This window comes from Polypterus senegalus, chromosome 7, assembly GCF_016835505.1.
Source record: "Polypterus senegalus isolate Bchr_013 chromosome 7, ASM1683550v1, whole genome shotgun sequence".
NCBI classification, from domain to species: domain Eukaryota; kingdom Metazoa; phylum Chordata; class Cladistia; order Polypteriformes; family Polypteridae; genus Polypterus; species Polypterus senegalus.
Genome location: NC_053160.1, coordinates 82,870,051 through 82,894,975, shown reverse-complemented (window position 1 = coordinate 82,894,975; position 24,925 = coordinate 82,870,051). Strand labels below are relative to the sequence as shown.

Here is a 24,925-nt window from a genome sequence, read left to right as displayed (position 1 = left end):
CGAGTGCAAATGGCCATGTACAGTTCACTAAAAGGAAGGATTGAAAACGAAGTTTTGCAGGATGGCTGAAGTCTTTCATTATGCTCTTTGCCTTTTTAAGGTAATGAGTGTTGTATATGTCCTTAACTGAAGTCTGCTTTGTACCATTAAAATTATGTGGCACCTTCACCACGCTCTTCAGCACATTTCAATCTTTACGCAAGCAGGTGCTATACCAGGATGTGACACAGCCAGTGAGGATGGACTTCACTCTCCAACTGTAGAAGTTCATGAGAACAGACAGAGAAATACAAGCTGTCCCTTAGATGTCTGACAAAGTAGAGACACTTGTGGGACTTTTTGATAAGAGCCCAAATGTCTTGTGCCCACTATAATCATCAGTGATGGTTTAAAGCTGCTCACTCTCTTAAAAGCATCCCCTGTGATGTAAATGTTATCGTGATCTGCCTTCTGCTTCCTTAAGTCTATGACCATCTCTTGACATTAGCAGTGAGACTGTTGTCCTGACACCTCTTCTCCATAAGCTGTCGCATCATTGCTGGTAATCAGGCCTATGATGGTGGAGTTGTCAGCTAACCAAATGATAGAGTTGGAGCTCTGCATCTGGCCACATAGTCCACACTGTATGCAATATTGCTGACAGCAGCCCACCATCACATTCATATTGTCAATTTATTGGGCAAGATCTAAGGTTCTCTACCAGGCCATAAAGGCATATAATTTGCCTTATAGTAAGCCAAAAAAGTTGTTAATATAATTGATTACCATTTGGTTTAGGAATGCTTTCTGAACAGCCAGTTAAAGCTTCCTGTAATTACTATAATTTTTTTCTGTTTAATTAGACAAGGTTGCTAAAATAAAAAACATTCAGATGTAGTTATTTATAAACCAGCCTATCCTGACTGGTAGTTTTAACCAGAGGTTGAAGTGAAAAAGTTATAAGCTATTACACTTCTCTAGGGGGATCCTTTAGTAGACTGGTGGTAACTGCTAATGTATTGTACCACAAGGTTGTGAGATGTGCCGGTACAGGATAGAACAAGTGACCATACTGAAAGAATAAGTGTCCATACTCCGAAAAATAAAAAGTACAAGTAACAGTATTGCATACTGGTGAGTACCAGCTGTCTTCAACCACTGCAGGAATGCATAGAAAAAATGTCCAGCTCTGCAAACAGCAAAATGTAGAAGTGTTGGCCCACTTCAAGTACTGGTTTTAATTTTAATTTCAGTACTCTTCAGAGCAACTTTTTTATTGAGTAAACAATCAATTTCGTCATTAGGATTCCATACAGATCTTAGTTCTATGTTCAGTCAGTGAGCTGTAGCAGCAGAAAACCTGAAAGGGTTTCATTCCTTTTAGCTAAGAAATGGGAGACGAGACTACATTGACTACATGATTACCAAAACTGGACATTTAAATAGAACGAATATCACCTGGCCTGATGAATCTCAATTTGCTGCTGCAACCTGAAGATGGTGGATCTATCACCTTGTGGAAATGGTGCAGGACACCTTGGTTGTGTAATTATGTGGAGAGTGGTTCCTTTGCACACCTTTAGCATCTTTATACTAGCTAACCATCATTTGACTGTCATACTTAAACATTTGCTGATCATGTATGGTACTTTATGTTCTTAGTCTTTCCTTTTTCGAATTTAGTATTAGCAGTATTATTATTATTAACTTATTTGGCTGACATCTTAATCAAAGGTGACTTCAAATTTTGAGATACAATTGGTTACATTTCTTTTGTTTTTCCAATTGCAGCACAGGTATAGTGACTTGCTCATGGTCACACTTGTCATTAGCAGGATTTAAATCCACAACCTTGGGGTTTGAAGTCCATAACCTTAAACACTATGTCACACTGAATGTATAATGTGCCATGTCACAAATCATACATCATTTCAAGCAGATTCATCAAACATAAAAGTGCCCAGATCTTATTCCAACACAGTACCTTTGAAATGAGGTTGGAAATTTGTAGTAGTAGTAGTAGTGTCTGAATGAAAATCTTTAGGAACTGTATAATGATATTTATTCTGCAATGTTTTTGTCTCTTTGCTTATTCCATACCTTAAGCAAGTTCTGGAGGTGGAAGGAAGTCATACTCAGTACTAGACAGGTGTACCAAAAAAGGTGTCCGCTGAGTATATGTTGGTTATGGATATAGGTCACCATATTACAATTAATGTATATTGCTTAGTGATTTTAACAATGGATAATGCATGTAAATATTCCTTAAATGTTTGTGATAGCTAAGCTTCATTGTGAACTGTAAACCAAGACATTTTTCATCAAGTGCACAATATTATATTAATGCAAACAGAACAGAAAAAGGAGAAAGAGTAACAAGCTGTACTTTCCTGAATAAAGGAAGAAAAGACTGTGGAGTGCAACAGCAAGCCAGGCAAGAGGAATCTTCTGTGAAAACTGGAATCTGGAAGGACAAGTTTGAGATCACTGGTGCAGCAGAGTTTAAAGGCAGAAGATGGTTAGAAGAGAAATAGAAAAAAAAAATCAAGATTTTGTACTAAAGGAAGTGAAAAAGTCTGTTTAAAGTTAACAGTTTAGTACAAGCTGGTAATGCAAAAAGTCAGGCAGCACTTATGAAAATAACCGAGTTTTTGGATTCACATTGAATGAGATGCCAAAAAACAAAAGCTATGCAATAATAATTTTTTTAGTACCAGTATCGGCTTAGATCAGTGGTTCTCAATCTGTGGGGCAGGTAACAAAAAAGGGGGTGCGAAGATGTAAAAAAAAGAAAACAAAAATCGAAAATATGAAAAATACATCTATTGAAACCAAAACAAATTAACTTAAACTACATTCTGATACTAGAAAAATAAATATAGAGTTAGATAAATGTCAATAAAAGTTAAGTAGGTATAATAAAATATGCATCTATGATATACAGTATCATTAATTAAAAAAGAACAAAGATGTGCAGGCTGTGTCCAGTGGTATTCTTAAATTACACCATTATGTGTGGGCTGTTTTGGGAATGTTCCATTCAAATATCTGGTATTCCAGGTTTGTTCTTGCCTTGCCCAATGCTAAAGAAATGACTCAACTACCCTCTGACCTAACAACCTGGTTTTCCCTTTTCGTCTAGTTATTGCCTGTTTACAGTATGTTTCCTTGTGGTTCTCAGTATGGTCCTATTTCCTCTCTTATCCTAAAGATATGTGCCAGTTTAATTGGTTAATCTAAATTGGCCTAGGATGAGTGTAGGTATGAATATCACCTGTGGTAAACTGGTGCTACATCCATGATTCCTTCTTACTTATTCAGGACAAGCATACTCCCAGTAAAGCTGTAATGGAAAAATGTAAGAGTGGAAAGTGGAAGAAGGGATAATTATAGTTGAACTGTTTCTTCTAACAGTTATTTCTTTCACCTTGGGTAATTGCTATGTCCTCTCTACTCTTAATATGCCCAGAGCAGATACATATTTATCTTTTGTAACCTTTTTAATTGCTTGTTCAAGAATTCTTGTTATTTACAGAATATAGTGGATACAGAAAGTCTACACATCTCTGCCAAAATCACAGATTTTATGTATTAAAAAATGAAACCAAGATAAATCCTGTCAGAACTTATTAAACCTTAATTGCAATCTATACAAAGAAGGTGAAAACAAATCAGAAACTGTTTATTGAAAAACAGATTTAAAAAATCAGGTTGCTTTAGCATGCACATCCTTTAATAATCAAGAATGTGGCTGTATTCAGAATCAACCAATCACAATAAGTCTCATCTTCATTAAAGTGGCTCTGATTGAGGAATAGAGAAAGTTGGACTGTTCTTGATTGAGTATTCTGATATCCTCTTCATTGTAACAGACTTTTTATATTCACTATATTTTAGTTTGGTTTCATTTTTGAATGATGATTCACTTTTCAGGTACTTTAGTTTTGTTACACAAGTTGTTTTGTTTATGGATTAAATTTGTTTTACATTTTGTCAATTTCTGTTTTAAATGCTTTAGTCTTGTTCTTATGATGTTGTTAATGTATCTAATGCTTTTTGACATACTACAATTTGAAATCAGTTCTATATTTACATGAAATGTTCCTTTTTTTTCTTCACACAAGTAAAAAGTCATCATCTATATTGATTACATGCTTACACTTCTTATTGTGATAGACAGCTCTGTTTGAAATTGATTGACAGATACCGTAATTAGATAAACACATACTGCGCGCTGTTGAATGTACCTGTTGAACTAATACAATACATAGCTAGCAATGGAGCAAATCACATGCCAATGAATCAGTAAACCAAAACTTGAAGGAGACATAAATGTTACTTTAAAGGAAGGTGTTTTATGTCAGAAACAGACAACTTTCTGAACAGTACAGAGCTAGGCATGCCAAAGGAAACTTGACATTTTTTATTCCTTCTTCTTTTTTTCCCACTGTACTCATCTACTGTCTTTCAACTTCATAGTATACAGCACATATGCAATATTCACACAAACTGAATCTGGCCTCTCACCTCATTTCCATGCTCAATCATTTCAATGTAGCTAAATTCACAAATTACAAATGCTACAATGTATGTTGACATCTTTAAAGTTGTATTAAATGTGGTCACTTTCCATATGACGCCATCTTCATCTGATATTGGTGATGTATCTGAAATGTAACCATAAAAGAATATTCACAAAAATGCACAAAAAAAGATTTTTTCTAATAACTGTATTGCAGTACATTGATAAAAACAGCTGTTAGAAATAAAATTATTAAAGACCATAGCTAACAACCAGGTAATATTTATTATGATGAAGACATCAATATATGAGTTAAGAGGTAAGCCTGTTATATTAGGCAGAGTATTACAGAAATGCTTTTTCAGTTCCAGAGGTGAAGTGCCTGGATGGCAGGGTATTCTTTGCCTTAACCAGAAGATTGGCAGATGCCATCTGGGAAGTGGGTACACTGGACTGAAGACCCTTACCTGGCTGGGAGGCCAGTGTAATGGAGGGACCTGGGGGGATTGGACTTATTCAGACTATTGGCTCCCCGACACACTAGGTGGCAGCATCTCTAAGCTATGATACCCATATGGATATGGGCTTGCTGGGAGTCCCATAAAGCAACCCTGTTAGGTTCCATGGGCGCACCAAGAATTCATGATCCCTACTTTTTTGGGCTTCCATTTGACCTGGAAGTGCTTCCTATGAGTACTGCCCTGGCACCAGAAGTACTCCCATATCGGAGATAACTGGGGCCACTCTGCCTCGCCCAGGCAATTTGCAGTTGGGTGTAAGAGGACAAAGCTTGCCTAGGAAGAGTAGTGGAAAAGAAAGGAAGAAAGTATATTGTACTTGTGCCTGCATTGAGAAACCTGGTATTTTATATCAAATAAATTATTATTTGAAGTCAGAATTTGCATCTGTGGAGATGTGCTTGGGATTTGGGGTGGTGGTCACAACTTACACAAATAAAACATGATATAAAATGTAAGAAAATAATGGTAATGTAAGCTACACTATGAAACAAGTGTAACATTGTAAAAAAAAAAATAAGTTGCATGAATAATAAGCAAATGTTAGCTTTATTATCTTGATACTCACTTCCTTAACAGTGCAACAGTAACAAAGAAATTAGTACTAAACTTGAGACTGTACACCTTCCCTCAGTTAAGGTAGACAATACATGGGTAAACGAGGCACTTGCATCCAGCAAAAATTCGGTGTACAATTATACTGTTATTACACTTCTTTAATTTGAAGCTAGAATATAATAATATATGGAAAAATATCAGGGCTTTTCAGGCTGAAAAATATACTAACAATATTTAATCTTCTTTTTTGAAAGTACAAGGTGTCATATCAGAAAACCAGCTCATAACATAGCATATGAATAATTCTGAAAGATGCAAAGGAAGACTGAGGTGCAGGGGCGAAGCTACCTACAACCCATGGGCCCAAGGATTCAGCCAGGCTCCCATTCAATAGCAAAGCCCCTCCATAACATAATCTTAAAGAGAGTTCCCTTACCTGGACCCCACTTCGAAGGTCATGAAGCCTCAAAATTTCAAGAGGGAAAGGACCATACTTACTTAGGTTGTCATGAAACTGAGCAGCTCAAATCTTCAAGCGGACACCCCCTGGACCCTACTTCAATGGTCATTAAAAAAACTTTAAGTGGGATCCCCCCCAGGAATGGCTTATTGCTTGCCCACCCAGTTGTTTCTAGGTCCACCTACTTTGCAGTTTCTGGCTTTGCCACTGCTGAGGTGTACCACAATGAAATATTGTAACCTATTACAAATTACTTGGGATGAAGCGAGTCCCAGACTGAAGTTTACAGAGAATCTGTGCAGCTCAATGTGCTGAAAACATAGAACCGACAAGGGTATAATGTCTAAGCATCTAATAAAGAATAAATACAATCATTTGTTTAGCAATGGAAATTTAAATTAGAGGTCGGACAGATATGAATAATGTGCTTGAAGCAGGACAGTACTCAGTACTAGCACCTTTTCCAGTTTCAACATAGAGTACCAGCACAATACACAGCTTTTAGCATACCACTGACCACTGGAACTTCCCAGTGTTCAAAGTTTCTATTTCACAATAAAAAGAGAGTCAGTCATTTGCTTCCACTTTAAGCAGTGGGAACTACTATACAGTTTTAAAAATACTTTTTCCTAACAGCAAAAGACTTCTTAAAATTTTTAAATGGATTTACCTAAAAAAAGTAATATTTACTTACTAATAGCAGGCATATTTGAGAGTGCCACATAATTAGGAAGGTAAATTAGACGAATATCAAAAGTAGCTTTGAAACTGGGTTCATCAAAACATGGAAAAACACTCCTTGCATAGGTTGGCTCCATCTGAGTTGTGATAACTGACCTGAAACATGAATGAAAATATACAGTCTGCACAACAGTCTTGTTAAAGTAAAGCTTCTTTGAAAATAGCCACATACCTACAAGTCGCCATCATCTCAATACTATCCACATATTCATCCAATTTTTGTAACTTCCTTATCCTATTTTAGAATAAGATGGGTAGTGTCTTTGTCAACAGGAATAAAGGCACACTATTGACCCATCCAGGTTGGTTTCAAAGCTACAAACAGTACTAACTCACTCACATTTCCCCATGTAAGTGTTACTAGTCAATGACAGCACATCTGTTTAGATGGTTGGAAGAAGATAATCTTTAAGGAACATACTTTTTTTCTCTAGTAAAGAGAGCAGGTGATAAAGTTATTTTAAGTAAATTAAATTTGCCCAAGCAAGGCTACTGGAAATTATGTTGTTGTAGCCCTACTGCAACTGAAATATCCCACCACTCTCATTGGCAGAGACAGTAAAGCAAAGAAAGAATTACAGAAAGGAGGCATTTAAATAATTTTTAATGGTTGCTCACACTTTTTATTTTATTCATTTTAATTAAAGCAACACTCAATACAATAAAATCAAACTTAACAAAATCAAAATTCAACCCCCACCCAAAAGAAAATGAGGAAATCCAGTCCACAAAGCAAATCTTTGAAGCAGCAAGGAAGTGTATCCTTGATAGGCATTCAAAGATTTTTGCCCAAAACAGGTTGAATCTTGCCTTGGAAACATTTTGGATGGTTTTAAATGAGATAAATGTGCTCGATAGAAGATTTTAAGTTGAATAATTGAGTGCTTTGTGCACATGGATCTAGAGAGTATTCTGGGACCGACTGCCTTCCAATTGTGACCTGAGATCTTTGAAAGGAATGGACTTTAAAATGTTTTTATAAAACAAGACTGATCAATATTTCTTCTAGAACAGAAATAGGTAGAAGGAGAGGAAAATTTGGCATCTTCAGTTTAGCATAGTTTCTAGTTTGGAAGTAGTGAAAACATTGTGTTAATGAGAAGTTAAAGTTGAAGCTTTTTGTACAAGTCTCTAAATATTTTAATCGCAAACATTTTCCAAGCATTAAATACTGTGTATGTTTGGAAGGGTGGAAAAGAGTGGTTGCTATGTAGAGTTGAAACAGATAAGAGCTTCCTACATTGGTTCCATATTCTGGGTGAATGAAGGGAAATTGGATTATTAGTGTATTGACAATATCTTGTATTTACTGGAGCACAGACTAGGGAATATAAAGAAGTTCTGCAAGATTTTAATTCTATTTTATATCAGGCTTGCATATGTTCATCATGTTTGTGTTGATGTCCAGGTCTTTAGGGCCTGTATATTTGCAGCCCAGTAATAAAACTGAAACTTAGGAAGTGCTTTGCCCCATTCTGCTTTATGTTGCTGCAGAGTCACCATTTGGGTGTGTGAATGTTTAGAATTCCAAATAAATCAGGTTATGATTTAATCTAATTTCTTAAAAAAAAAATTGTTACTGTATATGGGGATGGTTTAAAATAGAAAAAGAAGCTTGCGAAGGATATTCATCTTAACAGTGTTGATTCTCCCTGCTAATGGGAAATGGAGGGTGGACCATTTTATTAACATCTTGTTTAATATTTTCCATGCAGAGAGCAAAATTTTGTTGAAAAAGAGTTTTACATTTACTTGTGATATTTACCCCTAGATATTTAAACCGATCTGCTAAGATAAATGGGAAAGTGTCCAGTCCAGTACTGCATGTTAAAGAGTTCACTGGAAAAAGCACACCTTTATTCAAATTATTTCTGAGTCCAGATATCTTTTGAAAATATGCTAGTGCTTTTAGGATTGCTGGCACAGAATTTTGTGGGTCAGATATATACAGTACCATAACATCTGCTGAACTCCTGGACTAGGAGGATGGGGGAAGGCAACTACTTGCCAACACTGCTTCCCCCAAAACACTAGATGGCAGCTTCTCTGGAGTGCAGTGGTACCCTGGATTCCCGCAGGGCACTATGGGACATGGAGTTCAGACATATATCCCTGCTGGATGCCGCCAGGAGGAACTGTCAAAAGACGTGGGGGCATTTATTTTGATTGTGGCCCGGAAGTACGAGGTAGTCACGAGGACAGAAGCCCCGAAATACTTCTGAGCTGAAGAGAATCCCTGTTCTTTATTAGACCCGGAAGTGCCAGCCATACGCAGAAGTCCTCGCCATTCTGACTTTTATCGGATCGGCCAATGTCTTCTACGGGATAGCAGCTGGCTCCTTGCCGAACCTCCGGATGTCTTTCTTCTATGAGGTATGAGCACGGCCCAAGGTTAATTTCATCCGGAATTTTTTTTAATCCCCTCCCTGGCACGTACCTCATTCAGGATGCCATCATCCAGAGTTTTCTTCTCCAGTTGATTTTGGCCACTTGCTGTGTCCTTTTCGACAGTGCCTGTCGCGAGTGCAGGCTGATTTTCGATGTTGTCCATCTGCTTGTTTTTTTTCTTTTCCATTACGGCCCAGTTTTAAGGGTAGGCTTATCGTGGGGCTCCCTTGTGTCACAGCACTGTCTGTCTGGTTGAGTCCACGTTATTATTAAAGGTCTTCTGACCCAAATGATGGTCAGAATCCTGCAGACTACGCCAATATCACAAAGTCTTTGACCCAGCCAGTCATGTGGTTGGAAGGACAGAAGCACTTCCATGTCAAAGACTATTTAAAGAACTGTTGGGAACACAGCAAGGGAGCCGGAGTTGGGAGGGAGTGTAACAAAACTTGCTGGGAGGAGTGGAGAATTGTATTATATTGTATTATTATAGTGCCTCATTTGGAGACCTGGTGTATTCTAGACCTATTCTGGTAATTTTGCTGATTAACTCAGATGACCTCTTGCTTTATGATTTCTTTTTTGTGAGAAAGGTACAAAATAGTCTGTCCTCTTAAAAATGCCTTCATAGTTTCCTACAGTATTCCTGCAGAGACCTCTGGGGATATATATGTTTCCAGAAAAAAATCAATTCGCTTGAATAGGAATTCTGTACAGTTCTCATCAGGTAATGACAGGGGGTTAAGACATCAGCTATGAGATGAGTGTGTAGGGCATAGTAAATTAAGCTCCACAATTCTAAGCAAAAATGACTGAAGAAAGCCCATGGAACATCTAAATTGTTAAGCAAAGTCAGTAATGTTCATCTTTGTTCCCTGCTAGGTCTACGAATCATTCCTGTTTTCTAATTCTGACACAGTTCTTTATTTCACAAGTCCATTCAATCATGTAATAACTAATTTCACAGAATTTATATACTAATGAGTAAACATGCATTTACTTTCTTTCAATCAATCCCACTGTTAGAAGCCTTGCTTCTTAATGCAGCCCCATTCAGGATAGATATAATGAAAACTGCAGTCTGCTAGAGACTTCAAACTTTATTAATTTCTGGGAGGATATCTCTTTTCATTTTTCTCTGCTGATAAATAAATGCTCCGAATACTCTTACCTGCATTGCATCTAGCTTCAAATAATTAAGTCTATAGGAAGGTATACACACACACATACACAAATATATATTCATTCACCAGCCACTTTATTATATATACCTTGTTGGACCACCCTTTGCCTTCAGAACTGCCATAATTCTTTGTGGAATAGACAAAGTGCTGGAAACATTCCTCAGGGATTTTGGTCCATTTTGACATGACAACATCACTGTTGCTGCAGATTTGTCAGCTGCACATTCATGATGCTAATCTTCCCTTCCACCACATCCCAGAGGTGCTATATTGAAATGAGATCTGATGACTGTGGAGGCCATCTGAGTACAGTGAGCTCATTATCATGATTCCCATTGCCCATGTGAATTCTAGCCTCAGTTGCCTGTTCTTAGCTGACTGCAGTGGCACCAGGTGTGGTCATTTGCTTCAAGTTTCAATAAGCTGTGCATTTAGAGATGCTCTTCTGCATACCTCAGTTGTAACGAATGGTAATTTTAAGAAGTCTGGCCATTCTCTGACTTCTGGCATCAACAAGGTTTTTTTGTCCAGGCAACTGCCACTCACTGGATATTTTTTTGTTTTTGGACCATTCTCTGTAAACCCTAGAGATGGCTGTGCATGAAAATCCCAATAGATCAGCAGTTTCTGAAATACTCAAACCAACCTGTCTGGCACCAACAACCATGCCACGTTCAAATTCTCTAAAATCTCCTTCCTTCCCTATTCTGATGCTTAGTTTGAACTTTAGCAGGTTATCTTGACAATGTCTACATGCCTATATACATTGATTTTCTGCCACATAATTGGCTGATTAAATATCTGTGTTGACAAGCAGCTGAGAAGGTGTACCTAATAAAGTGTCCAGTGAGTGTATATGCCAATGATGGATACTGATATAGTAATAAAACAATTAGACTCACACTAACCATACTAACATAATGTTCAGTATTTATAATTAACCTCAGGCTACATAGACCATTAAAGAATTCCATTTATCTTAACCTTCTTGTCTTTTTGATGTGGAATGTAGGAGCACAAGCAGACCTGAGTGGAAGGCACCAGCCCTATGCAGGCGGTGACTAACATAGGATCTGCAGTTAATATTTACACAATGTTCCAAAGCAGACCGGTACATATGGAGATTACAAAGACAATTGCCAGCAATTACTTTCTTAATCAATTACTTGCTGCATGTGTGATTATAACATAGCCTAAATCTTTATATAGTATCAAATCATCAACCTGCTATGAAAAGTAGAGCTTTAATAAATAAGCACAGAGTGTGTCTCTTCATGGTCAACAGCAGAACAAGCTTGTTGGTGTCAAAGATGGAGCCTCAAACTATGTTCATTGTTTTAATGTATGTTCAAGCATGTTCAATCTGTCTTCTGTCAGAAAATCTGGATTTTTGATTTTTAAAATTATTGTCATTGTTGTCATTGGTGATAGCACAGTGTCAAAGAGTTTAGGACTGCTGCCTTAAGGATCCAGCATTTTAGATTTGAATCTGGCAAAAGGTATTGTGACTGGATACTCTAATATTCATAAACTGGCCCTGGGTGAGTGTAGGTGTGTGCATGAGTGGATCCTGTCCTGAACTGGAGCCCTATACAAGGTTTGTGCCTCTCTTGTGCTCATCTCATCCCCCTGAATTGAAGTGAATGGGGTTGAACAGTGGTTCCCAAACTCGGTCCTGTGGACTCCCTGTGGCTGCAGGTTTTCAGTCAAACTAGACTCATAATCAGTGATAGCAATTGATAATAATTAATGTAATTTAATTTGCTGGTGTGTTTTTTTCCCTCTTTTCTTATTCTGCATTCAGAAAAAGCACAAGAAAGCACATTTATAAGACATTTACAAATCTATATTTGCTGTTTTGTTGGTTTCCTGTTATTTTGCCCTTTCCTATGCAGTTTGCTCCCTTCATTGTATCTTAATAATGACAACGAGGAGTCAAGCAAAATGAAACCTATTATTGGTTAAATGTACAGATAATATGCAAACTTTCAAGGTAGTTCAAACCCCTTCTTCAGGCAGGTAATTAAAAATAAAGCAGGCAATTAAAAACAAGCAGCATAGAAACTTGGGCAAACAACAGTGAACAATGAAAAGCCGCAACTACTTCAGTGTTAGGCCCACTAATTAGTAAATAAACGAATAAATAACCAGAAAACCTGGAAAAGCAGAAAGAAAAAATGACGAAAATATTGTTAAAAGGAAAAAAATTACATTAGTGTCATAAAACTGCTTAGTAAATTTTATAAATTTCTTTTTACTAAACTTAGTTTTGTAATTTCCAAATTGTCTTCAAAACACATAAAATTGGAAATAACAGCTCACTTAATTAGGCCAGGAGTTCAGTTAAAAACAGAAGCTGGCTGGAAAAAAAGCCTGAAGCCACTGGGCTTGAGAATGCTACAGTATAGTCAGTATTATATTATTATGTGATTTGTAGTTACTGCTACTGGATTTTTTGTTTGTTTGTTTGGTTATTTTATTTGTTTTTTCAGATCCATCAAATTCTGTCTGCATTGTGTGCCGAAAAGTGGCTACATGATATATGATGGCCAAGAACACTATAATCTGTATAGACATTGGGAGGGTGATAATTGAGTTCAGGTACTACCTAGATTTGTGTATTAGTTACTGTACATGTTGCTCAATTATATTACGATTTCAAAGCAATGGCAACATTTTCAAAGAGAGGCTGCCTGTACTGCATTTATTACTTGCTTGGAGCCGTGTAATAAAACCTTAACAAATGTTTTGTGTTACATTAAATAAGTAATAGATGCATTAAAGCAAGCTAGTAAACCTCCAAGGGTTACCAGCTGAGTTTTGTTTTTTTCTTTTTTGCTAGCTGGTCTTAGTTTAATGTATGCATTGTTTCCTATTTAAATATTAACATTTATATGCAATAAATTATGAAATGTCTATATACATGAAAGAAAGCAACAAACTACACCAAAGTTATTTGTATTAAAACAAAAGTTTGTTACTTTATGTGTAAGGGCTATTGCGTTGCCATATTAAAATGTTTAACTTGACAGATTCTCTCGTCTACATAACTCTTTCACAAATCAATCGAAAATGGGAATTTTAACATCATTCTAAAATCAACACACATGAATTCACTTGATTTTTGCTTTTCCTGTTTTAAGGAAAAAATTGTGTGTTAGGATTTAAAACCACTTTTAAACAAGTTTTTACAAAATTGTGCATTGCTTGCCCAGGTGCTAGGCATCTAATGTTCCTTCCTCAATACAATTAAATATCCACACAAAAAAATGACCTTATGTTATTATTACCTTCATTAACGCTTTAAAATAAAATAACAAAAAACTTCAAGTTCAGAAAGTCTCTTTAAAGCTTTAATCTTAGTGAGAAGTCAAGCAAAATGTCACCTTTTATTGGCTAACTAAAAAGATTACAATATGCAAGCTTTCGAGGCAACTCAGGATCCTTCTTCAGGCAAAATGCAATCTTGTAATTGTACCTTCATTTCTGTCAGCAGGTGGTGGTATTTATTCACTTCTTGCCCAGAGAAACGGCAATTGGGTGAGGTTGTTCTGCTATTCTTATTTAAAGCTGTAACTCTTGTGATGTTGACGCGGTGCTTATTTTAGCTCCTCGCAGCTTCAGGAGATTGGGAGGGAATCTTAAATCCGGGTACTTTGAGCGGAATTTGCGCTTTCTCGGCGTGTCTTCGCGGCATTTTCTCACTGCACTCCGTTTTTCTTTTATACACTTAAATCGTGCTGTTAGGTCTGCTGGTGACAATTCACTTTCCGGGTGTTATTAAAAGTTAATGACTGGGTTCTGTAAAGCAGTGATGCTCTGTCCGAATTCTGCATCTAATTATGCCGTAACAGGCTCGAAATCATTGTGACCCAATAATAAGAAATCAGGTTCATAACATGGGACGTTATTTTATCCGTTAAATAATCCGGGTTATCATTTACAATCAAAAAAGTACCATCAGAATTTTAAATTAAAATGTACGGCTCTGTGTGTGTTCTGAGGCAAAAAGGTGTAATCAGATCTTACTGGAATCTCCTGAATGGCAGTTGGATGTATTAACTAAAGGGTTATAAATGTGTGCAAAACAATCTAATTCATCAAGCAAGTGTGTCTCAAGAGTTAAATGCAACTATTCAATGGAAATAAACGGGTAAGTTTATGCAATATTAAAGTCAATTTCATATAATTTCACTTCGCTGCCTGTGTTGACCTTGAATCCTGGTCCAGATCATTGACCACTTGGAGTTTAAATGGTATCCACGTGTCTACATGTTTATTCTGCACTTAGTCCGGTTTTCGTTTCACATCTACAAAGACGTGAACGTTAAGTTAATTGGTGACTCTAAATTAGGCCCTGTATCAGTGCAATTGTGGATATGTGGGTGAAAGGGCCCTGTGATGCAGTTGTGGGGGCTATTTCCTGCCTTGTGCCCACTGCTGCCAATATAGGCCCCAGCCTGAAGGTACTCTGATTAAGTGGATTGGAGAATGCAAACACACATATATATAATTATAAATTTGATGAATCTACATTTAATAACCATTAATGTTTAATTTTCAAACTTGTATAGTCCTGAACACAGTAACAGGGGGAGCTGGAGCCTAGGCCAACAGCAGTATAAGGCTTAAGGCAGCAACAAACCCCAAACAATGTGCCACTCACCGGGTGAACAAACACACACAAACCCCAGCCACACACTAGGGCCAATTTAGTATCATCAGTCCACCTAACCTGTGTGCCTCTGGACTGTGGGAGAAAACCCATGCAGACAACCCAAGGTCCTTCCTGCCCAGCTACTCAGTCTGGTCATAGAGCCAATTAGGAGAGACCTGATGGTTCCAAACTTTAATTTAAGTACTAAAGCCATTATACTGCAGGGAACACACAAAGCTTTAGAAATAGTTTTATATCCTTATAGCCCTGATCTATGCTTCATTACAATTTCATCACAGAGACCTACGGAGAGTTCCTTGGACTTCATGACTTGGTTTTTGTTCTTCTGGCATGTAGCGTGAATTGTGTGACCTTATGTACAAAGGTATTTGACTTTCTAAATGATGTCCAATTAATTCAGTTTTGCCACAGGTGGACTGGAGTTAAAGACACAAAGCAGGCAGGGTGCACCTGACTACAATATGAAGTGCCACAGCAATGGGCCTGAATACTTATATAAATAAGAAATTTCAGTTTTTGATTTGAGAACCTTTCTATTTTACTTTGTCTTTGTGGCTATTGAGCGTAGATTGATGGGAAAAAAATGCATATTTATTGATTTAAAATTAAATCCACAACCCAATAAAATATTCAGAGAGTAAACGAGTCTGAATACTTTCTTAATCCACTACATATATGCAGTAGATATATAGATTCATAGATATATAGAATGATTTATTGATTAATAGAGTATATATAATGCATTTAATACTAATATATTTTATATAGCACATGTACTATGCAAAAATAGCTTAAATACGAATTAAAATTTTTGGATTTATTATATTTATTTTGTGCTACCTTATATATATATATATATATATATATATATATATATATATATATATATATATATCTACATTAAATCTCGGACATTTGTGAAAAGATCACTATTTCTGACTTTATAAAATGAATGGGGAATGAGGAAAAAGTGGCATGTTGATAAAGAGGCCAAGGCTACTGCCTCAAAGATACACTTTCAAAATTTAGTTCAGTTGCTGTCTGTGTGGAGTTTGCACGTTCTCCTCATATCATATAAGTTTTTTTTCTTTATATGAGCGTTAAGTTAAATGGTGAATCCGATCCGCAGTGGGTGTGCATTTTAACGTGTCCTGTTATAGACGGGCGGCCAGACAACAGTTGATTTTTGCTTTGTACCTAATATTCTGGGGGTATTGTCTTAAAATTGATTACTAATTATTTATTAATTGCTACATAACATGGCATAACATTCCCAAACTTATTCAGTCCGGTTCAGGAGCGCGGTGCGAGATAATGGATGGATAATTCCCTTCATCAACTGTTAATTTATTAATTACAACAGACAGACAAACATGTAAAAAATGAATATGAAATTTTAAGGCAGCAATACTACAGTCATTCTGACTAGAACGTTTTCCCATTTACACTGCTTTGAGTCCAAGTGGCCCTAGAAAAAGAATTTTCAGAAATGGATAGTCAGAAAGCGAAAGGTTATACAACTCAATAAAATATATAATAATTGTATAATGAATACAACTGCATTAAGGAAACAATCCATCCTTACTTTATGCAGTGCCTTAACATTCCAATCCGCTTTACAAATACACATACTGTACTGTGCACAGAATAACGGTTTACATACTTTTTAGGAGATCGAAAACAGGCAAGTTAAGTAATTCGTTCAGTGTCAGACAGTAGGTGGACCATTGGAACTATAGCCGGACTATACAATATGTCAGTGATCATCCTGTCTGCTTATATTAAACATGTAGCCTATACCAGTAAGGCAGGAACAACACTTGTGCAGGGTGTCATTCCATCACGTGAACACACACATATAGACCTACACACAATAGTGGTATCTATCTATCTATCTATCTATCTATCTATCTATCTATCTATCTATCTATCTATCTATCTATCTATCTATCTATCTATCTATCTATCTATCTATCTATTAACTGAAGCTTAACTAGTTAGCTGTCCCAAGAAACAGCAGTGAGGTGTAAAGTATGGCCATCGACAAAATTAAAGACCTTTAAACATTAAAATGTGCTGTATGACTGAAGATTAAAAATGCTCTACATACAATAAGGATCCTTTAATTCAGAAATTACAAATACGGGGAGCAATATTTTAAAAAATAGTTGAGAAGCGCTTTTCAGATACTCACAGGTTCCTTCCATCTTCTTCATAATCCATTTTCATAAACCCCCCAGTGGAATTGTCGATCACTCCCGAAAAGTTGACCCTGAGAACATATATGCTATTTTCGGTAAGAGTTTCATTCAGGTTGATAACCAGATAGGAGTAAAGACTAGATCTCCACACTTCCAGAATTTGGGGAGCCTCCGTTCCTATTTCGAACCTTACCAGCTCCACAACTGTAACCTCGATCTGTTCACTGTGCAGTAAGATCACATCTGTTGCATTCTTACACTGAAAGGTGATGTTCACGTCACCCGTAAATGTGGACTCCGGGCTTTCCGGGTGGAACCGAGGCCACAGTTCAAGCTGATAATTTATGGGGACTAGTGAAGTAGGGAGTCGGTAGTGGTCCCAGATTCCTTGGCGCCCCGGTGTCGGCACTACGGTGCAGTTAAGCGGCTTTACTTTGTCGCTTTCTTCCTCCTTATTTAAAGTGCAAAATCCGGTCCTTCGGAGGTACAGAACGGCAAAAACTGTAAAAGCGATAAATAAAGCAGCAAAAAGAAGCGTGAAGAAAGCCACAGTTGATTTACTAAGATAAAAGCCAGAACCGGATTTGGTGCCCATAGTGGAAGATCTGAACTCCTCCAGTTCGATGCCAGATTAAAAAAAAATCGCGAGAAACTTGGAGGTGCTATATATATTCGTCTAGATGTGATGAGCTGTGGGCTGTGCTGTCTGCTGCCAACCAGACTCAAATGTTTGAAACGCTCGCGGTGATTGCTTCGGAAAAAGTAATGGGGGACTGACAAACAGCAGTAAAGACGCAGTGCAAATTTGTTGTTTATTTTACAGATGGAACTAAATCGCATTGCCTGGACTTAACTGAAAACTGCAATCGAAGAACTGAAAAACAGATCCAATGGAATATTTAGCTGTAAGGGTTAAAATAAAAGCTAAAGAACCAAATATATGTGAATTACTCCCTTTTAATAACCTTATATAAAATATCATTAACGCTCTAGCTTTAATCAAATAAAAGGAGCAATATGCTTGTAACTTCTTTCTTGCATTCTGATCAGTGAGCAATTGTTTCCCAGATAAAGTCTTTATTGCTTTTAATGTTCCTTAACTCACTTGGTTGAGCTTCGTGCTTTCCTCAGACTTGAGTCTTTGCGGAGCTTCTGTTCGAATACCGCTAGAGGGTCAATAATGTTATAAAAGAATATATGAAATAATAATAAAAATTAAAAAGTAGTTAAAGGCTGTTCTTGAAAGCATTCAATGAACGAGGAGCCGTGTAAGCAAATACGTTTGCCAATTTTTGAATTGAAATACTTTTTAAAAAGGCAGTGTAGCTGGTATGTTAACTACAGAAATGCCCTTTTTATTAAAAAATGTTTTAGGATTGTGTATCCCTATTACATTAAACATACTGAAACTTTCTTCTTTCAGTTCACGTGCAGTTATTAGCTCAGATGACTGCAGGGCCTGTTCAGAATACAAATAAAAGTGACATACTTTGTGACTCTTCCCCGTTCCGTTTTTCTTCTCAGTATTCCGCAGTAACAATTGGTACCATTGGTTCAATAAACATTAGTGAAATGTTATCAGGTAAGCAACTGGGGAAATAAACACAGTGTCAAACCTTCCACTTACAGTTTTGGACCTTAACATGAAAGGTGTTTTTTCTGTCCCAGTCACTTTATGACTCTGCTTAATCCCAGAGACTATTGAAGCCGTGGAGGTTTATTTTTTCCATGAATGCCATTGATTACCAACTTCAAAAACAACTTGATTAATTTTCAGTAAGCAGAAATGTATTCATTTTCACAGATTGGGCTTTTATTAATCATTTATGAAGATGTCTGTTTGTGTATTTAAACGTTTCACGATTTCGTTTTTCGTTATTACTTTGTATTTATGAGTATGTGCGACTGACTATTATCAGTGAACAGCAGTATCTATGAACAGATGTTACTGAATTATATAAATATGACTGAATATATACTGCTCAAAAGAATTAAAGGAACACTTTTTAATCAGAGTATAGCATCAAGTCAATGAAACTTATGGGATATTAATCTGGTCAGTTAAGTAGCAGAGGGGGTTGTTAATCAGTTTCAGCTGCTGTGGTGTTAATGAAGTTAACAACAGATGCACTATAGGGGCAACAATGAGATGACCCCCAAAACAGGAATGGTTTAACAGGTGGAGGCCACTGACATTTTTCCCTCGTCATCTTTTCTGACTGTTTCTTCACTAGTTTTGCATTTGGCTACAGTCAGTGTCACTACTGGTAGCATGAGGCGATACCTGGACCCTACAGAGGTGGCACAGGTAGTCCAACTTCTCCAGGATGGCACATCAATACGTGTCATTGCCAAAAGGTTTGCTGTGTCTCCCTGCACAGTCTCAAGGGCATGGAGGAGATTCTAGGAGACAAGCAGTTACTCTAGGAGAGTTGGAGAGGGTCATAGAAGGTCCATAACCCATCAGCAGGACCAGTATCTGCTCCTTTGGGCAAGGAGGAACAGGATGAGCACTGCCAGAGCCCTACAAAATGACCCCCAGCAGGCCACTGGTGTGAATGTCTCTGACCAAACAACCAGAAAGACTTCATGAGGGTGACCCAAGGGCCCCATGTCCTCTAATGGGCCCTGAGCTCACTGCCCAGCAGCATGCAGCTCGATTGGCATTCACCATAGAATACCAGAATTGGCAGATGCACCACTGGTGCCCTGTGCTTTTTATAGATGAGAGCAGGTTCACCCTGAGCACGTGATAGAAGTGAAAGGGTCTGGAGAAGCCATGGAGAACATTATGCTGCCTGTAACATCATTCAGCATGAGCAGTTTGGTGGTGGGTTAATGATTGTCTGGGGAGGCATATCCATGGAGGGTCACACAGACCGCTACAGGCTTGACAAAGGCACCTTGGCTCCCATTAGGTATCAGGATGAAATCCTTGGACCCATTGTCAGACCCTATGCTGGTACAGTGGCTCCTGGTGCACGACAATTCCTGGCCTCATGTGGTGAGAGTATGCAGGCAGTTCCTGGAGGATGAAGGAATTGATACCATTGACTGGCCACCACACTTTCCTAACCTAAATCCAATAGAACACCCCTGGGACATTATATTTTGGTCCATCCAATGCCACCAGGTTGCACCTCAGACTATCCAGGAGCTCAGTGATGCCCTGGTCCAGATCTGGGAGGAGATCCCCCACAACACCATCTGTCATCTCATTAGAAGCATGCACCGATGTTGTCAGGCATGTAGACAAGAACACAGGGGCCATACAAAGTGCTGCGTACAATTTTGAGTTGCTGCAATTAAATTTTGTCAAAATGGACTAGCCTGCCACATAATTTTTTCACTCTGATTTTTGGGGCATCTTTGAATTCAGGGCTCTGTAGGTTGATCATTTTCATTTCCATCAAACGATGTGGCATCCTTTCGTTCCTAACACATTACCCAGTCTATATCAGTATAGATATCCAGGAGGATTTCTTTTTCCCATTGAGATCTGATGTGTTTTCAAAGTGTTCCTTTAATTTTTTTGAGCAGTTTTATATTCATCCTGTTTGTTAACTGGCAGAGTTACCCGGCTTCTTAGGACATAGTCCTTGCTTCTGGTGCTGTCAGTTAATCAGATGTTTCAGAAGGACTATGTAACTAAATAAGTACTTTTCTGTACATGATATTTATATTTTTTTACCTGTTATAAACATTATTAGTTCATTGGAGCTATTACTCTTGAATATGATCATACAATTGCATAAAGCTTTCATGAAATAGATCAATTCTTGCTTTTCCTGGTAAATGACATTTGCTTATATTAATGGACTTTCGAAAACAGTTTTACAGTAAAATGTTTTCTTTTGAATTCAAAGTGGTAATTAGTAGGAATAATCTGAATTTTTGTATAAACATAAATTAATCCTGTAGTATTTTCAGTAAAACTGGTAGCTTCAATCACATTTGAATGTAACACTTTAATGTGTAATTTTTTACCATTACAAGGTTTTAGCATGTTTAGATCAAAAGCAATATACAGTGAGTCATGGTATTCATTGATATTTAGAGCCTGCATATTTTCATGGACCATGCAATGAACTGAAATTTTTAAGCTTTATGCAGAACAAAAAAAAAAAACAAATATTGTGAATTATGTACTATGTCCACCCCTTTATATTCTGTCCATGGGGGACCCATTTACTGAGCTGAGCAAGCATTTTAACTTACTAAGGCACACTGTTGCTTCTAGCATGTGTGGTACCCAGGACTTAAAGTGAGGCGGTACACTGTAGTGGCACTTCTGTGTTTCTTAGTGGATACCTACTGCTCTAGATGCACAACCCTGACAAATTTCAGCTTTTCAGCTATATGGGAGATAGGATTTTTATTGATGAGTGAGTGAGTGAACTTTGCATTTTATAAATATACAGCCATCCCCCCACAGCTTCACCGATGTATTAGTGAAACAAGACAGTGAGGAGCGCCCCACCCAGCTCTCTACTGCTGACGTCACTCTTCCCCCTCCCCTTGGCCCGCAGCCTCTGTCTCGGATTAGCACGGATATATCGTCCTGCAAGTGAACTATGATTCTTAGTGCAATGAGAGAAGTCAAAAAATCAACCAGAATGTTCCAGCAAATTATAGAAAAAAAAAGATCAAAATCCATTAAGTAGTTCTCTTGTTTGCTAACTAAGCGGAGTTAAGGTTATGCCCCGAGGCAGACACGTGAGTGAGGAGGGCCCTCCCCTCAGCCCGATGAGTCTCTCTTGTATTCGTACTAATAAATCGGTACCATAAGTGAACCATGATACTTAGCACAATGAGAAAGTTACAAAATCAACGGAATGTTCAAGCAAATTATACAAGAAAACCCAATCTATATCTGTTAAGTAGTTCTCTTGTGAAAAGTGGACAGACATACAAACAGATCTAAACAACTATAAGAAATTTCGCGCTTGGACCACGAAATTTTTAAAACAATTTCTTAGCAAGCACCTATGGTTCAAGGGTGACCTACATTCCAAATTTCAAGTCCCAAGTCCTCATGGTTCAGGAGATTTCGTGATGAGTGAGTCATTGGTATTTGGCTTTTATATATACAGATGATGATATACAGTACCTGCCAAATAATACAAAGAGTACACTACACATATTTCGCCCAAAATGGAGCTCATCAGGTGTGCGCACTCTTGCTTCCTCTTGTGGGGATCAAACCTTGGAAGTCAGTACCTGAGGCAAAGCCTTAGATGTTGCGCCACGACAACTGGTTCACTTACTAGACACGGTGTATATTAGAGTTTACATGCTCTGATGTCTAAGGTTTGATCCTCACAAGGGGAAGCAAAAGTACTTACATATATACACATATATGTAGTAAAAGAAAGAGGGGACATTGATAAAACCTTGGAGTGCTAAGACGGACACCTCATTAAAAACACACAATTATTCTAGAGTAATCTCTGCAGATGCAAATTCAAACAGAACTTCCAAACATGGTGGAGCTTCCGGCTTTCAGTCCATCTGACAGGAAGTGGAGGGTCCAGGTGGACAGAAACCGGAAGTGACGTCAGTGGTGTTCTAGCCATCAACCATCAAATCTAAAGAGGGAGAAGGAGAGAAAGATGTTAAGACACAGCACCAACCCCTGGTGTGGTGGGTGAATTACAGTTACTGAAGCCCTTTAGCAGTCCTCTATGTGCACAGCTGTGACTACATAGGTAGGTGTGTATATACATATATATGTATATATATATATACTGTATATATATATATATATATATATATATAAAATATTTAGATAGATAGGTAGATCATGGCTTATTGAGTATACAGTGAGTAGTTTGAACCCTGTCATCAATTATTCACTACAATCCAGAACAACTAGAAATGTGAAATTTAATAACTTCCTTTTTCTTTGATTTGGTCTGCTGATGTGGCCTGCCCTCTTGTCTACTATTCAAGTAATATAAAGTGTGTCTTTTGCTTGTTTCGTTCTACATCCTAACTCTCCTTCTCCCTTTGACACAATGTGGCTTTAACTCTGCCTCTGGGGTGCTGTGAAATGTAGGCCCATGAAACTAAAAAACAGGCCTGATTCTCCAAATGGGCTTCAAAAATACAGGTGGACATCAAAAACACAAAGTAGGCGTAGTCCAGGAATATAAAGCAAGTCTATCCTGCAGTCATAAAAAGGATATGTTTATTAATGTAAGTAAATTGAGACGGAAAACATAAAACATCTGGCTCATAGGAACAAAAACAATAATCCTTTAAGTAAATTTTATTTAAAAAAATAATGAGAGAAGGAAAAACTATATATATAAAAGTTGCCCCAAACTCATAAATAAACCAAAAAATCATACTTTATAAGATTAGAAAGACCATCAACAGAGAATTTTAAAAAGGAACCATTACAAATCCAAATGAACAGAAGGAATCTAAGAAAGAGGAGCCAAGGAATATGAGCAAGAGCTATTATTGACACATCTCAGGCCTTATATAGGTGGGCTGCAGCCCTAGCTGCAGGTTAAGGGGCCCTGCCCTCTTTGCTTCAACATTCAAGCAGCAAAGAAAACAACAAACTAAATTAACATTCTTAAGAAATACAAAATAATTAAAACACATGAAACATAATCTAAAAAAGAAATTATTAAATAACGTCTTAACTAAAACATAAGTATAACAAGAAAAATTCAAAAACAACAAACAGCAAAATAATTAGGCAAAGAAAACAGCGATCAGGGACAGAGCCATAATTAAATCATGATATGGGAATAATTTTTATCCTAACTCTTGGAATTACTTCTAAAGTCAGGGTGGCCTTTCTTTGGCTACAGAGGCTCTTAGGACTTAAGAAACACCTAAAGGACCAGGTCTACAAGCCTCCAAAATGCCTGTTCTCTGAAGAGGAAGCGTTGTTCTATCCTTTCCAGTTTTGCAGTTAGTACCATCTACTCATATGGAAAATAATTGGCTTCCTGATAGATCTCTATAGTTCATTTTCTCCTCTAAGGAGACAACTTAATCCTTTCTTTTGCAAGGAATAAATTCAGCTAGTACCCATTAAAGGTCTACAAGGCTCTTTTCACAACTGTATGTATAGGGTCAGACATTGTTAGCACTTGGTGAGTTCTGTACCTTCTGTCATCTTGGGAGAACACATTTTTTCCTCTTTCTCTCTATTGGATTGGTGCCCTTGTCTGTTGCCTTTACTAGGCACAATGCATGGAAGGTGGTCCTCTTTCAGTTGCTTCCTTCCCATACTAGTAGCTCTCATCCCCTGCTAGTGTCTCTGTCACTTAGGGAGATTTTATGTGGGTTCAAATCTGTCATGTGTCTTATTGTTGGTTCCGTTTCCCTTGGAAACTTTTCTAGTTATGCACCACTTCACATCAGCTTCCAGTTTTTTGTAACAATTTTCTTGCAGAAAGAATATTTAACAACATAAAGGTATGTAATAAGTTTAATAATGAAGGCTGCATCTTTTCTGTCAACTGAGCAAAATAGTTCATTTCAAACTGATGTACTGTAGCAACAGTAATTATGTGAGGAGCTCTGAAGCTTCAGTGACACTGCAGATGTTTAAAATAACTTGTTTAATTAAGAAGGGCCTAATATGTGAATTTAAAAGTGTTTCACAATGTTTGTTTTTACAAGATAATCTTGTAATTGGAAAATACATATTTAAGTTACCAGTATTTATTCT

At 37.4% G+C, this 24,925-nt stretch overlaps 1 protein-coding gene across 3 annotated transcripts in view; it reads right to left on the bottom strand.

The window, feature by feature from the left end:
- LOC120532687 (aminopeptidase Q-like) overlaps window positions 1–17,953 on the bottom strand; it is an 83,914-nt gene extending 65,961 nt beyond the window's left edge. Inside the window, exons 1-3 of one of the 3 annotated variants that reach the window (XM_039758962.1) lie at window positions 17,223–17,953; window positions 6,732–6,874; window positions 4,507–4,646 (exon numbers count right to left, since the gene is read on the bottom strand). In XM_039758962.1, the coding sequence (XP_039614896.1) occupies window positions 4,507–4,646; window positions 6,732–6,874; window positions 17,223–17,824 (885 nt within the window). In that variant the 5' untranslated portion in view covers window positions 17,825–17,953. The remainder of the gene's footprint in view (window positions 1–4,506; window positions 4,647–6,731; window positions 6,875–17,222) is intronic. The other 2 variants (XM_039758961.1, XM_039758963.1) reach the window with 2 other exon arrangements.
- Window positions 17,954–24,925: the final 6,972 nt, after the last annotated feature.